The sequence below is a fragment of the Alligator mississippiensis genome, chromosome 11 (genome assembly GCF_030867095.1).
Source record: "Alligator mississippiensis isolate rAllMis1 chromosome 11, rAllMis1, whole genome shotgun sequence".
NCBI classification, from domain to species: domain Eukaryota; kingdom Metazoa; phylum Chordata; order Crocodylia; family Alligatoridae; genus Alligator; species Alligator mississippiensis.
In genome coordinates, this window is record NC_081834.1 from 18,424,642 (window position 1) to 18,441,989 (window position 17,348).

The 17,348-nt window shown below is 41.6% G+C and overlaps 1 protein-coding gene across 2 annotated transcripts in view; it reads right to left on the reverse strand.

Annotated features, from left to right (window-relative positions):
* Positions 1–17,348, reverse strand: part of PDE8A (phosphodiesterase 8A) — a 241,989-nt gene that overhangs the window by 54,272 nt on the left and 170,369 nt on the right. For both annotated transcript variants that reach the window (XM_014606030.3, XM_006259360.4), the window contains exons 2-3: positions 5,621–5,677; positions 470–660 (exon numbers count right to left, since the gene is read on the reverse strand). In XM_014606030.3, coding sequence (XP_014461516.1) covers positions 470–660; positions 5,621–5,677 — 248 coding nt within the window. The remainder of the gene's footprint in view (positions 1–469; positions 661–5,620; positions 5,678–17,348) is intronic.

Consider the following 17,348-nt stretch of genomic DNA (forward strand, 5'->3'; position numbering starts at 1 on the left):
AAGGAATTTTGGGGTAAATTTGTAATATGGTCTTTTAAGTATAAATGTGCATTTCACTCAAGGTTTTCAAACACTTTAGGAGTGTAAATGTACTCACAATAAGTTGTCTTGTACATATGTAGTTATTATGACTGAGCATGCAGATAACTAATTAAATGAATTTATACAAAGAATCTCCTGGTTTCTGTGTGCAATCATGGCAATTGTGTATGTGTGTGCACAAATCAGGTGTGCAATTGTAGACCTAACTGTTTGAAACTCCAACACTCGTACTTGGTTGTGGCAAGGAAATGGTAGCTGTTATTTATTCCTTTTCCTGCTATGAAGCAATGGAGATTATACATGAGACCCTAGTATTTTTCTAATATAAAAACAACAAATATGTAGCAAAGTATCTGCTATAAAATGAGAAACTTTTTTGTTATGCTACAACCAGTATGTTTTAAAATGGCATTGTAACTAAGTTTACCTGCATAGTGCTTCTGCATCAAAATATCTGGAATGTCTATGATCAATAATGATGATTTCATGGTGCTTATCCAGAAAACATTCTAGTGCAGATTCAGGTGTCCTGGCAATGTTACACCGGAATCCAGCTTTCTCGCATGCCCAACAGAACCCGTTACTCTGGTTATCTTCTTTGGCAAACACTAAAAGTACCTGGTTCAACGGAAGATAGTGAAGCATTTTTTAAAAATTAAGATTTTTAAAATTTCTGGAAACTTAAATACTGCTATTATGTCCATATGTTTCCATATGCAATTTTATGAAAACATTAATGAAGTTCACTTGTAAGATTTACATGCAGTATTTAATGTACTTGCTTATTACAGACCCACAGAATGCTTTCATGGCAACATTATTAAAATTAGAATACTGCTCATGTATAAGAACAGTAAACCTATGTTTTCTCACAAAAGAAGCCTATAATATACACTTCTCCAGGCCCACCCATTCCAGTGTACTACATAAGTGTAACTACATGCGTACAAAGTGCTGTCTACTGAAGTGCAGAGGCAGATCCACAGGGGGGAGAGTGGCATGATCCAACCCCACCTTTGGATGACACTGGCAGCATCAGACAGGAACATTTTTAAGTCCCTGAACAAGATAAGAATTCCTTCCTCCCTCTCTCCCCATGCTCAGTGGCACACCCATCCCTTCCCACTCCCTCCTCACACTCACTGCTGCCACTAGACCCAGCTGCCCTAGGGGTGGAGGAAGCTTCAGAGCTACTCCTGCCCCAACCCAGCCCAGCTGCCTGGGTGGATAGGCTTAGCCAGTGACAGTGACAGCAGATCAGGAAGGTTTCTCTTCCCTGCCTGATGCCCTAGGTGCCCCTAGTGTTTCCCACCAGTCTGGGAAAAGGCACAGGACTCACCACTGCTGCTACTGCCGCTGTCCCTGGCTGAGACTAGCTCCCTGTGCAGCTCAGCTGGAGCAGGACAGGAGCAGCTCTGGCAAGCTGGAGGCAGGGGTGCACCCTCTGCAATGCTGGCTGCTGCTCCGCAATCCCCTTTACAGCAACCTGGATCCACCATCCATGTTGAGGTGGTTTGCTAGAGTGATATACTAACACTGTTGCAGTCAAGGGGTGGCTTATCTTGTGCATGTTTATATATAAATTCTGCCTCAAATTTGAGGGGAAAAAACTGCACAGGTACTTTAGTGGTATGGGCTTCCCTGTAACAGGCACTCCCTGTTCTGGTGGGCCTCCGAATCCTGGATGAGCATGTCAACATGAACACACGTCAGTCTGAGATTCTGGTCAATATTTCTCTGCATGCAGCACACCCCAATTAGAATTTGTCTGTGGAGTCTGTCAAGCAGTTTATTTCACAAAGCAAGAATGCTGTGATTAAAATACAGGACTGGGACCTAGCACTGGCTCTGTCACAAATTCACTGTGTAACTGTGAAGACCTGCCCTGACCTAAAGGAAGTTCAAGTCAATAGCAAAACTCTGGTTGACTTAAATGGACTATGAATCAGGTTGATATCTATACGGAGTGAAGAGGAACCTATCTTTGGGCAGTTCATGAGTAGAATATAAGATCTAGTTAAACACTGCTTATGCAAACAACTTCAGATAGGGAACCAGTTGAGAATGAAGGGTAACAAAGACATGTTTCAAATTTGGCTCACTGTCTCACAACAGTACACCTTCAATAATTTATGTACAGATATATGTACAAACTATGTACAGATATATAGTGTGGTCAAACAATAATCTAGGACCTCTTTAAATCACACCAGAGCCTACTGTAGTTTATACTTCTGCATTATTTTAGAAATTCCACCCGTGGTTACACTTTGGACCAGGTTGATGGAATGTCTACCAATAAATCTTAACATTTACATGTAGTGCATATTTTTGTAAGGGTAAGAGACTTTGTACTCAGTTAGCTCAGATTCCTTTTATAGCAATGAACGGTAGTTTCTACTAGACTCTTTTTAAAAACATGTCATAGTTTGAGCTATATTTATTGAAGTTAATTTATAACACCCTTATGAGGAAAAATGCCTTTGTAACAAAGCACAGGACAGCAGTCAGCAGATCTGGGTTGCACTCCTGTTTCTGCCATAAATGTGCTGTTTAACATTTCTGTACCTCAGCTTTACTATCTTTAAAATGGGGATAATAATACCTAGGTACCTGCCAGGTGTATTTCGAGGCTGTACTAACTAAACTCTTGATTGGTTCATTACTGGATAGAAATGGTCAACAGTGATACAGTCAAAGGAAAAAGCTAGAAGTTTTTTCCTCATCATATGATGACTGATAATGAAATACTTTCTACACCACCAAGAATGTAGGAGGATGTTACACAGTAGTTACTAACGTTCAACTTCTTCAAAATAGCTAGTCTTATAACAGAGTTTTAGAGGAGCTATGTAGACCATTGATGCTGGTTTTCACAAAATGCTGAGGGAATTTCAGTGGACTGAATATGCTAATGTTGTATCAATATTTTAAATTGTGTAACCAGAACGACTTTGGTAATTAAAGGGCTGTCACCCATCCTACACAAAATAATGGAACAGTTGTTAAAGAAGTTAATTAATAGACAGTTAAAGAAGGATACTATAGTTAATGACAATCAACAGAGATTTCTAGAAAATACCATATTTACTTGAAGATGACCCTGATTATAAGATGACCCCAATAATTAGATTTTATATATGGAATATATATGTTTGTTATAATTTTCCAGGTATAGAATCTAATTATTGGAGGTTTCCCTTGAATTTGTCCCCTCCCACTGCTACAGCAGGGGTCAGGTAGCTCCTTTGCTTTCCCCCAACTTTTTCTCTAGAAGACCACTCCCCCTATCCTTGCTATCAGACCCTGCTCTCCTTGAGCACATTGAAGTGAGGAGCAAATGTGAAAAACAACCTTGAAATTAAACATGGCTGTAGCAATTTGCATACTATCCATGCACTTAGTTCATCCTGAATTGATGCATGTTACCTTTTTTTTAAACTGCTGCAAGTTTTAGCACACATACTCCATAAACAAGTTTAGAGCTGCACTTTGGAACCTACTTATATGTAGTACAAACTATGCAGTCCAAAGTCAAAGGCTTATGATTTACTACATAGTTCATTGGGCTAGGCACCACCAGAGTCAACAGCATTTCAAGCCATGCTGACCCCACAGCTCAGTACTGCTGAATATGTGTGTGTACTCCAGATACTCTCCACAAAGGATCCATGTGCTAATTTGTCCCCACACATGAAAGGTGTTCTTGCCACGAATCTTGAGATCCTCCAAAAATATATATGCAGATGAGGTGCAAGGCAACCTGGTCCAGCATCATCTCATGGAGGGTGGGGCCACACTAATCACATGAAATAGGCTGAGAGATGGGGCAACAGAGGGATTCTTGGTGAACTGCTCAGGGCCCCATTTCATGATATTTGCCAGGCATTTAAGGCTGAAGAAACAGAAATAATTGGAAATGGGAAAGAAAGGCACAGGTCGGCTGAGGGACTGAAGAGAAAATCAAAATGTATGTAATGTCATGGTTCATGATGACTTCAAAAAGAGTTGGCAGTGAGGGGGACTGTGTATAATGGGCACTAACATATGTTTTATTCAAATAGGCTATACTAGTCTATCCTTGTGATAGATTCCCATCAGCACTGAAAGCCTAATCAATGCCTTAAAGGTGAACCTCCTATTCTATTACTGTGGGGTCCATTGTGGTGTCCTCAATTCAAGAAGTATCTTGAAGAAGGGGCCATAAGTTGACTGAGAGTAGATTCAGGCTAGACATCAAGAGGCACTACTTCACAGTCAGGGTGGCTAGGATCTGGAACCAACTTCCAAGGGAAGTGGTGCTCACTCCTACCCTGGGGTTCTTCAAAAGGAGGCTAGATAGACACCTAGCCGGGGTCGTTTAGCCCCAGCGTTCTTTCTTGCCCATGGCAGGGGGTCAGACTTGATGATCTGCTCAGAACCATTCTGACCCTACCAACCATGAAACTATGAAAAAAAAATTGGTAACAGAGGCCTCTCCCTCCCAGCACACAAAGCTATAACTAAAGACAATGGCTGGAAGTTTTGACAGTGAAACATCCAGAAGATGTCAAAAGGATAAGTATGGAAGGAGGAAGACCCATCAGAAAAGGGGAAGATGCCACTGCTATATTAATTTTTGGAGTTAGACAGTAGCATAAGCCATAAAAATGGATAATATTATATGGAAACTGGGTAAATAAAAAGAAGATGACTGGAGCATGGATGATGGCCTCTTGGGCCTGTAGGCCTATACCCACAGAAAATGGGAGGAGATAAAAGTGGTAAGAGAGATACTGTACGAACAATCAGAGAGGCAAGAAGAACAAAAAGAGAAGGACAGAATTTCTAGAAAGAGATTACCCTCATGAGTATTAAAGGTAATCAAAAGGCAGAAATGTAAGAGGATGGAGCACAGTTGTGAGATTTGCCTATTTAGACTATCAGAGAGCAATTTTGTTGAGAGCAATTTCAGAAAAATGAAGTGGGTGAAAAATAGATTGGATTGGAACAAGGATGGAAATGTGGTAGGTAAACCAGAATAGGTTATAGATTGGGGTGGGGAAAATGCGGCTGGGGGGCCAGATGTGGCCCACCAGGCCATTCTATCTGGCCCACAGGGCCCCTAAAAAATTTAGAAAATGAATATATATCTGCCCCTGGCTGCCTATCATGCGGCCCTCAATGGCTTGCCAAAACTCAGTAAACAGCCCTCTGCCCAAAATAATTGCCCACCCCTGTTATAGATGGTATATTCAGTTAGTTGAGAAATCCAGGGGAAAACTGGATCCAGCTGAAAACTGGGGATGGGTTGGTCAAAAGTGAAATTTTTTTAGCATGTGAAACTACTTAGAATTGCTGTACATAAATATCAGTTAAATACACACTTAGCACCTTGAATGCAAATAAGCCCCAGGAGGCTTTACATGCACAGATATTGCAGGCCAATTTTGTGATCCTTGCCAAAAATCTGGAGTTAATTTGTGCTGTGAAATACTTAGTTTAACTTAATTGTTCTCTGTGCAAATTAGAGGATAGGTGTGAAGACAGTTCTGATCATAAGCCGACACATGAGTTTTTATATTTCCTAAGGTGTTACCTGAAGTTGATCCTGATGGAGTCTCATAGGGCCAAACTGAACATCTGTTAGTGGCACCTAAAAACAATAACAAGAAAATTTTCTTAATAAGAAGTATCCATACACAGGGGAAGAAAAATTAGCTCTCTTAGAGAGGACATATCTTATTTACCAGCAGATATATTGCTATCATTATGAGTCTGTCTGTTTACAAGGGTGTTGTGCTGCTTTTGGAAATTTATATTCAGTGCCACATTAACAAGGTTACAAATCAGCAAGCTGTTCTTTAAGTCATTTCTCGTTGTGACTTTAAATATAAAGAAATGTATTAGTCACTTAAGCATGGCAGACAGCTCATTATTTTTCAGAAATTTCTATATCACTTTAGCTATACTACGATGCATGCAAATGTTAAGAAATTGCTTCCTTTTAGATGTGTAAAAAGCATTTAATTCTCAAAAGAAAGGCAAAAGCATGTAACTTCACTTTAAGGAACCTCTTCCGGAATGAAATTCCTTACATAAGTACAGGAAAGCTGTACAAATGCACATGCACATTTTATCTCCTGAGTGGTGTATTACTCCCCAGAGGTCAGATCACTAGGACACCTTCCTAAACTGAAGATTACAGCACTCAAATATAAATGCTTGACATCATGCATATATTCAAAATGCAGTTTTACTTTGAAAACAGTATAAAGGCACCATTCTGGTGTACCATGGTTATTGTATCAGTAATGATTACCATATCAAATTATATTCAAATCATATGTAAAAAGGGTATCTTTCTAAGCGCCAACTCAGCTTGGGATCTGAGAGCCACAATGGAATCTTTCCTTCTCTTGTGTCATAAAAGAAAATAAGAGCAGTGCTGGACACTGTCCGTGGTTGCGTAAAATACTAGTAAAATACTAATTACAAGCTCTACTCACTGTCTTCAATACCACTGGCTATGCCTTATGATCCGCTTGCCTGTACAGCAGGACTAAGTAGAAAGGTGACCTAGTGGCTTGAAGACAGATTTGCAAAGATATTTAAGTACATATCTAGAGGTTTAGTAGAATTTTCAAAAGCACTTAAGCAGGGTAGATGCTTTTGAAAATCCTGCTGTTTATTGCATCTCTCGTTGTTTATTTAACCTTATACAGCTAACCTTTATTTTGTTTTTTGGGGGGTTTTTTGGTTTCCGAGAGATATGGCAAACAATCTGCAAACAATTCTGTTGATACAAAAGGGGAACTAGAAGCTAGCTGGTTCTCTGTTAGTTGTGTAGGCACTACAGGGTGCAGGGGAATGAAAAAGCAGAAGAAAATTATTTTTGGCAATGTAGTAAACAGAAAGGACTCTGGATACATATGCTCAAGGAACAGATCTGTTGAGTGGAAAGGTGGCATTTTTACATTGTTCTTTTTCAGATCACAACCACACTTGAAGAGAGATATTCCTTTGCAGCCTCAATTTTTTTCCAATAAATATTTTTAAAGAGCCATCAACATAGCCCACATAAAAATATTTTAAAATTACATGCTCTGTTCTCTCTATGATCATAGTGCTCCATTCCTTGGCTCTTAAAATTCTTCACAAGTGCGTTATCAAATCAACTTGGAAATCACCAATATTAATTTAAATGAGCAAAAAAACATGAGGGGCAGGGAGGGAAATGCCAGTGTAAAGCCCAAAAAACCAGCACAGGAACTGATTATTATTAAAGAAAACCTTTGTTATTAAAGAGGGCTTTTGGTAGTGGCTGTACAATTGATACTGAGGGGGTCCCGGAATTACACACACAGTGATTTCCAGATCAGGCTTGCTCAGTTTAAACACTTCCTGAAATCAGGGTGGGTTTTTTTTGTGATTTCCAGCATTGGAAATTCTTTCTGGGATGTAGAAATCTATTGGCTTTATTTTGCTTCTCACCTTACAGCCAGTCCTAAAAATTCTGCGCTAAGAAATTACTGCATACTTTTGTTGATATTGTACGAGACATATATGAGTCCAGCTCCCTGTCACAGCTTTATTGGCTTTGCAGGATTAACAATAGTAAGAACTTAATTTTAATCAGTAAAGTCAGCAGAAATTCCTGGAGGATATACAGGGAACATATCTGTTGAGAAGAGATGCCATTTTTACAGTCACTTTTCTGACCGCAACCACATTTTAAATTAAATTTTGAAATATTTATTTTTGTGCAGTCCAGCTGCCAGCATAAAGCAGCAAGTGTTTTCAATTTCAACTAAAGATGGGCCTGAACTGTAACTCAAATCCACAGCTGAACTTCATCAAAGTTTAGAGGTGTCAAAACAGAGTTTTGGTTCAGGTCCAAGGTTAATTTTAACAATAAGATGCAGTCATTGTTGCCAGTTTTGCTTTTCATATGCTTCTTTTTTCTAACAGTTTGCAAAACAATTTATGGAAGCATTAAAAGACTGAAGGTCTAATACTGCACGTGACTGAGCACTGACTCTTACAGGCATTAAAGGAGACAAGCACATTACAGGAAGCATTATCACTTAAGAGAATTGGGCCTAAGAGTCAGATTCAGGCCAAGCAACATTGTACTGCCAGGTGCTGTGAAATTTTCCCCTCTACCACACTGCCAGTAAAACATCTCAGCCTCCCTTGCAAATCCCTGCTATTTCAGACAAGGGCTCCTCTTAAGTAGATACTGTCAACTGTGACCAATTGTACCATATTTCACCATTTTTTAAATTATGCACACAGAGTTCAACCCTACTCACCCTATTACCAAACCTACTTCCTCAAAAACAATGGGATAAAACAAGAAGGATTTATCAAATGGAGAGTTAGCTGAATCTGTAAAACACATTTCTGCCCACAACCAGGAGAGTTTTTTTTACTGGAAACATCCATGTATGTACTCTTTAAGCTTCAGTTCTGCATACTGCCCAAATGCAATAACCTTTTTTGTTACATGTTAACTTTCTACATTGGATAGAAGAAAAACCCTGTCTTCATGTGAGCTAGAAATTTTGGTGGAGTCTGGTTAATTCTTAAACCCAGTGAAGTCTATTCAAATAACTTGATTAATCATTTCAGCTGTATTTCTGCAACTGGTAGTCTTGAGAATCAAAGTTTTGGTTAAGTGCTGTGTCAAAAACTATTACACTAAAGGCTTTGGCAAGGATTAATATACTATTAAAAGAGAAACTGACTACTGGCAGGACTAAATAAACTTCACAAATAACTCTAAAGCTACAAGAAAGAACAGTAAACCAAAAGGCATAACAACTGCCTCAATGCAAATTTATCTAGATGCATATTTTGCTCCTTCCTTTAAATTCGGGGCCCAGATATGAACCTCACAAGCACGTGAGCATACAAAGATACGATGACAGCAGAATCTGGAGTACTGAAAGTGACTTAGTTATGATTTTAAGTGTTTTGAAAAAATCTTTCCTTGGCCCATACAATGTTAGAGACAGGACTATCGCTTTAAACCGGGCCCAACTGGGATGAATGGTGAGAAGTGGCCACAATGCTGGATGATTGTACCAACCTTCTACAGGTTCCTCCAGTATGACCGCATCTTTAATTTGCCCCATTTTGAAATGTCAATGGTATTACATGTTTGCATTGTCTATGCAAATAAAAAGACAGATCAGAAAGCATCTCTGCCCAGCTAAATCATGCTTGCTTGGCTCCTGCACAAACCTAGGTCTGACTGAAATCAATGGGATCAAGTGCATGATCTGACTTATTAAAACAGGAGTGACCCTGTTCCCCCGAGCACTACCAGGAGTAACAAGGAATAACGGCCATAAGTTGACTGAAAGTAGGTTCAGGCTAGACATCAGGAGGCACTACTTCACAGTCAAGGCGGCTAGGAGCTGGAAACAACTTCCAAGGGAAGCAGTGCTCACTCCTACCCTGGGACTCTTCAAAAGGAGGCTAGATAGACACCTCGCCAGGGTTGTCTGACCCCAGTACTCTTTCCTGCCATGGCAGGGGGTTGGACTTGACGATCTGCTCAGGTCCCTTCCGACCCTACCAACTATGAAACTATGAAACCAATAGGTCCACTGACCTTAGTGGCAGTTGGTCTGGGACCTTGGGTTCTTACCAACCACTACATGTGCAATGAAGGTTTTTACACCCTCTGACCCCTACATTGAACCATTAGTGAAAATACTAGTAAAAATAATTCACATATCCAATGCTGAGAGATAAGTGAACATTTGGGTAAATAAAAACAACTGAAATAAGCTTTCAAAAGAGAGACCCAAACAACTGTGTCTGGTCTGATTAAAGTACAACGAGTTAGATGGTGACCTGACATAACCTATGAAAGCATTTCAGGTTTCTTTTTCACTACACAGAAGAGCAGAATCTACAGGAAACATGTATTCACATTTTTTGGGGAGGAGGGGGGAAGGTTTCCCTTTTCCCTTCTTACATGGAAAAAAATCCATTAAATGAGCTTGCTCAAAGAATGTTTGTAGCAAAGGATGGAAAAAGCAGCTTAATCCATGTGCTAGTCATGGTGATAAAACTACTTGGTTATGATGTGGGACACATCAAAAGGGCCTACATTCCACAGGTTTCCTATTTACTAGTGCTCTCATATCTTGGCTTTGTCTAAAATGCCTCAGTTACCATTACTAATTGGAGAGGAGAAAAAACCTCAAAAACAGCAGAGTCAACTGGAAAAAAAAATCCTTGGCTATTAACTACCATACGCTATTCTGACACATTTCCTTTGCAGGCAGATCTTAGTATTTTATGAAGGTTATACACAATGTTTTTACTCAGCTCCCAGTCCAGTCCAAGGTATGAACCATGACAGCTGCCTCAGTTGTAAACCAACCTCTGTTGAGAAGGGCTCCACTGCAGAGGATTAACTGGAGCAGTGAGAAGGAGGAGTGCTTATCCAAATCAAATCATCCACAATTTGCAAATGCCTCAATCTTTCTAATTGCCTCTCTGCCAGCAGGCAGAGCTGCAGTGCACAGCCAGTGGGAACTACCCAGGCACATGACACATTTATATAATAAGCAAGCTTTACAACATAGTAAAATGTGGCAATGAATGGACAAGAATATTTTTCCAAAAGCTTTTTATTCAAATAATCATTATGTCAAGTCTCAACCTTTAAGTCTATACCCATTCAAATATATGATTGGATTCTAAGAATGATATCTAATCCAGTAGTATTAAACCACAATATATTAATTGTATTTTAGAGAGAGATGGAAGTAATGTGTCCAACTAGCAAAGTGACCTTTCCTAAATACTTATTGATAGAAGACCCTAGCAACATAAAAGGAGATTCATTATCACAAAATGATCCTATCCTTGAAAGTAAGGATATTATGAAGATTAACTACTGCATCATTTCTTCTTTGTACTTATGTGTGTACTATATTTCCAAGAATGGCCCACGAAAACTGAAGCACAGAATTAAAAAGAGATCCACCCACTTTATTAATGAGGCACATCAGGTTTAACTGACTTAAACTCAAAACTGCTGTAAGCCAGTTTAGGAAACTCAGTGTACAGAGAGTTTTTAAATGTATGTTAAATGGTGGCATCCTAAACCAATAAGCTTGTAACATTAAAATTGATTTGTCACATGTCTAACATTTCTTCTCAATAGTATTAATACTCTGCTTGCCAGAAATATTAATCATTTTACTCATTTGTTAACAAAGAGATTTTTATCCCATCATAACCTTTAAATATAATTTATTTTTAATATAACCTTGAAATGTTAGGTACACTTATTAATCTGCAATAATTATATCTAAATTTAAATAGACTTACCCTAAAAATTAAGCTAATAAACGTGAGGGCCATTGAGATGTTTTCAATAATATTTCTACTGTAACAGTATACAATGGCTATCCCTCTTTCATGCTAACAGACCCCAACAGGATTATTTGTTCTTACAGATCCATATACAGGAAAAGGACTGAATAAAACAGAACAAGTTAGAAACAAAAACAAAAAAAAAATCCTTCACTCACAAACCTAAGTGACAAATCTAACATGCCCTCTTTCTGATAATGTGTTCCTTCCTCTTTGACATAAGCTTTCTCTTTGATCTGTTATTCAAATTAAACATCATCCAGGAGCTAATTATTCACCAAAGCCATATAGAAAAACTCCAGAGAAAATCCAATGAAAAGGATGGCTCTTGCTGGGTTTTCAAACTCCAAAGGCTGGATTAGGCCTAAAATCATAACCCAGGACAGTTCTAGTTAGAAACTGTTCCCCAAGACTTTCCCCCTTGATTAGAATATGAATACATATTTGTTGCTGGCTCTATTTGCAGCAAATTAGGATACCTCCGTGCCATCTGAACTCTGCAGAAGGCTTGTTAAGGGGTGCAACCAAAGACATGCCACTTCCTCCTTTGTGCCCCATTACGGAAAAAAAAGCAATTAAAAGCTCCTGCTTATAAGGCCCAGCATTCAAGTAGCCCAACCAGGCAATCAAAGGGATACTTTCCCTCCTCTTCTGACTGGGTATCAAAGTTACAATTTTGCCCCAAAGATACAGCACTGATCTTCCCTAAATGAGAGCAACGATGCTGAGCAGAACAGAGCGTTCTCAGAAAAAGCAGAATTGCACTCAGTGCTCAGCAGCCATCCGAAACGCAAACAAAATGTTAGGGATTATTAGGGAAGGAATTGTAAACAAAATGGAAAGTCTCACCATGCCCCTTTATAAATCCGTGCGGTGTCCGCACCTTGAATACCCTGCCCAGTTCTGGTCCCCACACCTCAAAAAAGACACAAAAGAATTACAGAAGGTGCGAAGAAGGACGATCAGCGGTATGGAGGGGCTTCCATATGAGGAGAGACTAAAGAGCCTAGGCATGCTCTGTTTAGAAGAGAGATGCTTGAGTGGGGACATGATAAAGAGTTTACAAAATATTAAATGTCAAAGAGAAAGTAAATAGGGATTTACTATTTACTCTCTCTCACGATACAAGAAATAGGGGTCAGAAAATGAAACTAGTAGGTAGTAAGTTTAAAACTAACAAAAGGAAATTCTTTTTCACACAGCATGTAATTAAAGTGGGGAACTCATGGCCACCAGATGTTGTGGAAGCTGACAGTTTAGTCAGTTTCAAAAAGGGATTGGACAGATTCTTGGAGGAAAGGTGCATCAGTCGCTATTGAACATAGGAACTAGGGGTACAGCCTCTGAATCAGAACTTCCTACACCTTAAATCAGGGGCAGGCAATTATTTCAGCTGGAGAGCTGCATGTTTTGGTGAGCTGTGGAGGGCTCCAAGGGTAGCCCTACCCCTTGATAGGTGCCATGTCCCCGTCACCATCTTGGGACCAGAAGTCCCACACTCACCTGGGTTCTTCCTGGCCAGAGCCTCCTTCCTGGTCTTACAGATGGCCAGCTTGGCCAGAGTCAGGAAAAGGTTGACCAGGAGGACCCAGGACTTGGAGGGGCTGCGGACAGGAAGTCTGTAAAAAAAAAGCTGCAGAGAGAAGCACAGCCAGCAGCAGGTTCTGGAGGAGGCAGAAGAGAGGCTGCAACCTGGTACACTCGAGGTATACTAGGTAGGCATGCACTAGGGCAGGGGTGGGCAAAATGCGGCCCGGGGGCCGGATGTGGCCCACCAGGCCATTCTATCTGGCCCACAGGGCCCCTAAAAAATTTAGAAAATCCATATTTATCTGTTCTGGGCTGGCTGTCATGCGGCCCTCAATGGCTTGCCAAAACTCAGTAAGTGGCCCTCTGCCCAAAATAATTGCCCACCCCTGCACTAGGGTGTCCGTCTGTGGGCAGAAGGGACAGGTGTTGGAGGTGTCTCTGTGGAGAAGCAGCCAGCTGAGGTCCCCGGTGGGTGATGGGATCAAGATGGAATACAGGTTAGTCCACTGGGGACTCTTGCCCCTGCCTAGGGTGTCCTGGCACTTGTTGTGAGGGCAGGACACGAGGACAGGATGATGGACAGTGCAGAGCACGAGTGTGTAGAGCTGGTGGCGGTGGGCTGTTTGAAAGTGGACTGGCTTGGTATCCCCAGACAGCTGAGGTGTTGGGGCAAGGAACATCATAGGGCCTGCTGAGGCAGCGGCCCCACAATGAGCTCTGGAGGGCTGGGGGACACTGGGGGGGGGGGGGGGGCTGCCCTAATGCAGGACCTGGTCAATGTAGGTGAGGACAGTGGATGGCAGGGCAGCCTTTACCTTCCGAAGTATGCAGCAGGGAGCATGCAGCATGGGCAGCTCCATGCGCCAGGCCAGCACAGAGTAATCTGCCCACCCCTGCCTAGCACAGTCCTGGAGGTCTCCGACATGAGTGATGTGGGCCAGGACCATCCTCCAGCACACCCAAGGTACCTCTGTTGCTGGCACCCCCAGCTGCAGGTTTTTAAACAGAGGCTCAGTGAGGACGTCAGTGCCCTAGGCGACTATCCCTGTGGACCTGGAGACAGAGACCAGCCTCCAGGTCCTGAGGAGCTCCTGGTAGAAATCTGGCAGCTCCTCCTGTTCCTGTGTGAGGAGACTCCATAGGTGGAATTTCTGCTGGTCATAGCGGTACCCTGGGAGGTGGCAAAGGAAGGTGCAGCGGATCAGGAGCCACATTGCCTAGCTACCGGTACCGCAGAGGAGTGTCTAGAGAGCCTGAAGGTGGAAGGTGTGGACCTGGCTGTGGAGGCAGATCAGGCCTTGCCCACCCTCCCACAAGGGGAGGCTCAGGACACCCACAGAGACCCAGTGCCATCCCAGCCAGGGGCATGAACATGGTGTTGAAACAGTGCCAGAGCATGGACAGGACCAGCTGGTTGATGACCAGTGCTCTCCCACGAAGGGAGAGACACTGCAGCAGGCCCAGTACACTGTGACAAGATACTGGGCAAGGTGGATCTATGGTTTGACCCACTAATTGCCAATTCCATGTTCTTGCATAGAATTCTAATTTCGAATCAAACATGTTGGATGTATTTCACCATTTACCCAACCTAGCAAGCTTCTACAGATACTTTACTATGTGTGTGCACAGTACTTCCAGCTCGGTCTGTTCAGTACCTGTTTAAAAACATGAAGAACAAAAGCTAGATGACACTTACCACTATGAGAACTCCACTAAAGGGAAATTTTGTGTGTGCATCCTACTATTTCCTCAGTTGCTTTCACACAAGAGCTAAAATTGCATTTGAGGTAAAGATAATTTTGACATACAACATCCAGATCTGGATCTGAACAATCCAAAAGCTGAAGTGTGATCAGATCCGTGGAATAAGCTCTGGATCTTCTCTCACTGATAGTTTACTTTACACATAGGCATATACCTGGAGGCTATAAGCTTTGTACAGTTCAGATCCTTGGAATGCTTACTGTACTCTAGAGCCAGCTATTTCTGTGTGGTAAGGGCATGCAGTAAAGCATTTGGAGTTATATCCTGTGCTAAAGAGAAAACCAGCAGCTTAAATGATCTGGCTTGTATTTTCGAATAAACTATAAACCCTATAATAGTGGTTATCTATACATAGGCTGTGGAAATAGCTACCACTATAAATGCAAAAACAGCAGTAAAGACACTTTCGGCCCTTCAGAGTTCTACCAAGTCCAACAATTCTTCAGAATTTAATTGATGAAGAAGTATTCTTGAAAAGTCTACAAAGGTAATGGCAATAGGAAAAAAGTACAATATTTGGAAATATAATTGCTTCAGATGAGAAAAAGGTACTTGTATGATGCTGGTGCCCATTTCCATATTTAGGTCAAATTGAATGAATTCTAGTAGGTCAGCTAGATCCATAGTTTGCCAGTTTTATCAGTTGGAAACTGTCCTTCACGCCTTTGCCAAAAAAAATTATTGTTTCGGCAGCTGAATGTCAGTCCGTGCCTAGAAAATGTTCCTTGGAACCTGATGGATACTCCATTCCTCAACTCTCACAACACTGAGCCCTACTGTTCTGTTCCCTCCTTTGCAAGGGGGAGCAAGAACCCTCAGTCTGTCTCACGTAATTCTTCGGAGGCAGCTGCATAAAAGTGGACGGGAAGAAATTCCCATAGGCCTCTGCAACCTACTTCTTTTTCTTCTCGTTTGACAAGGATATAGTTGCTCTGTGGGCTGAGAGCAGATAATACTGAGCTCTGAGAGACAGTATATCCTTCATATGCTGAGGATAGTACCAGTGAAAAGCTTCAAAATACTGTGCTGTCTCTATCTGTTGGCAGCCAGAAACTATACTCAGATGGAGAAGCACAGAAGATACCAAAGAAGTTGGTCTTTAAGTTTGGCAAGAGATAAGCCAAGAAATCTTTACAATTCAGTTTAATAACATTGTTTGGGACTATGGCATTCTGACACAGCAGAGAATATATCTAGTGTTGGCTTTCCCAACTCCTGTGTATAACTTAAAAAGAAATTTCACTCACCTTCCACTGCCTCAGGTGTATTAATTTTGTAGGCAGATTGAGAACTGCCTTTTTCTTCTTTCTTTTGCACATTCTTTGTACAAATAATACATTCTTTTGGCCCAGAGGGAAATTTTTGCTGCCTGCATTTTAACAGTTGAGCTGTGATGCATTCTGGGAGATTTAAATATACCACAGTAGTTCTATTGTTTAATATTATTATAACTATTTGCCCTCTTGTAATTCTGCAGCAATCTTAACACCCTGGAGTACAGCAACAAGCTCTAATTTGTTTCATACCTACCTCCCATATTTCTTTCTATTGGATACCACTTGCTAGTTATTTGAGGGTGGTTACAGCTACACCAAGATATAAAAGGTGTCTGCCACTGGCCAAAAGATTTTTTTTTGGACAGTCAGTCAGTTCCTTCATATGTATTTCTATTGCATTTATCTTTGTGGTACCTGTATTTGAATAGGTTTCACTATGAGAAAAGCCCAGCCTAATCAGGGAAATTTCCAATTACTGTTTCTCCATGCCAGGCAAACATTTCATGCCTTAATCTACCAATATTGCAACAGCCACAAACAGGCCAGGCCAAGAAAGAAGTAGCTCTAGCACAGAAATAGCACATAGTGGTCAAAGCTGACAGTGGACCTGTTGGGCTCTCATGCAGAACTTTTTTAATCAGTCTTAAACTAGGAAGCGTTCACAAGTTAAGAAACAAACCTGCTTTTCATAGAGGCTGAATGCCCATCATTCCTACTGAAGTCAGAGAGACATTAAAGAAAGAACATGAGGAATGCACTTCTCCTTTGGTGCTGAAACCTGGCATGTGGCTAAGAGCCAAAACTATTGTATGGATAGGGGGCCTCTGAGCAAATTGCAGTGGCCTCTATGGCCAGATCCAGACGCTCAGGTATGTACAGTTTGTGGCACCGCAAACCTCTTTGCGGTGCCACAAACTGCACCCCTGTTAAACCATATATGGCATTGCTAATTTGCAGTGCCAGGGCAAAATTCTCTACCAGAATTTCCTGGTAGCAAAGAAAAAACCCCAAAGAAAAAAGTGGCACCAGGCACACCGAAGTGGCATGTGATAGGGTGAAACACGGAGACAGGGCTGCCTGCTTCCCCTCTCCATGCACTGTGGAGCCCCTGTGCTGGGGCACAGTGTGCCTTGAGACAGGGGAGCAGGCAGCCCTGGACTGACAGAAGCACCCTACACCCAGCACCCTATACCCAGACAGCTGCAGAGCACTGCAGCCAGCCAGGGCTGGCTTCTCTCCCATCTTCTGCCCCCAGCTGGTTGGGGAACAGGGTGCCTCAGTGAGGGCTCTGCCTGCTCCCCCATATTGAGGCATAATGCACCCCAGCCAGCTGCTCCATGGCTGGGATGC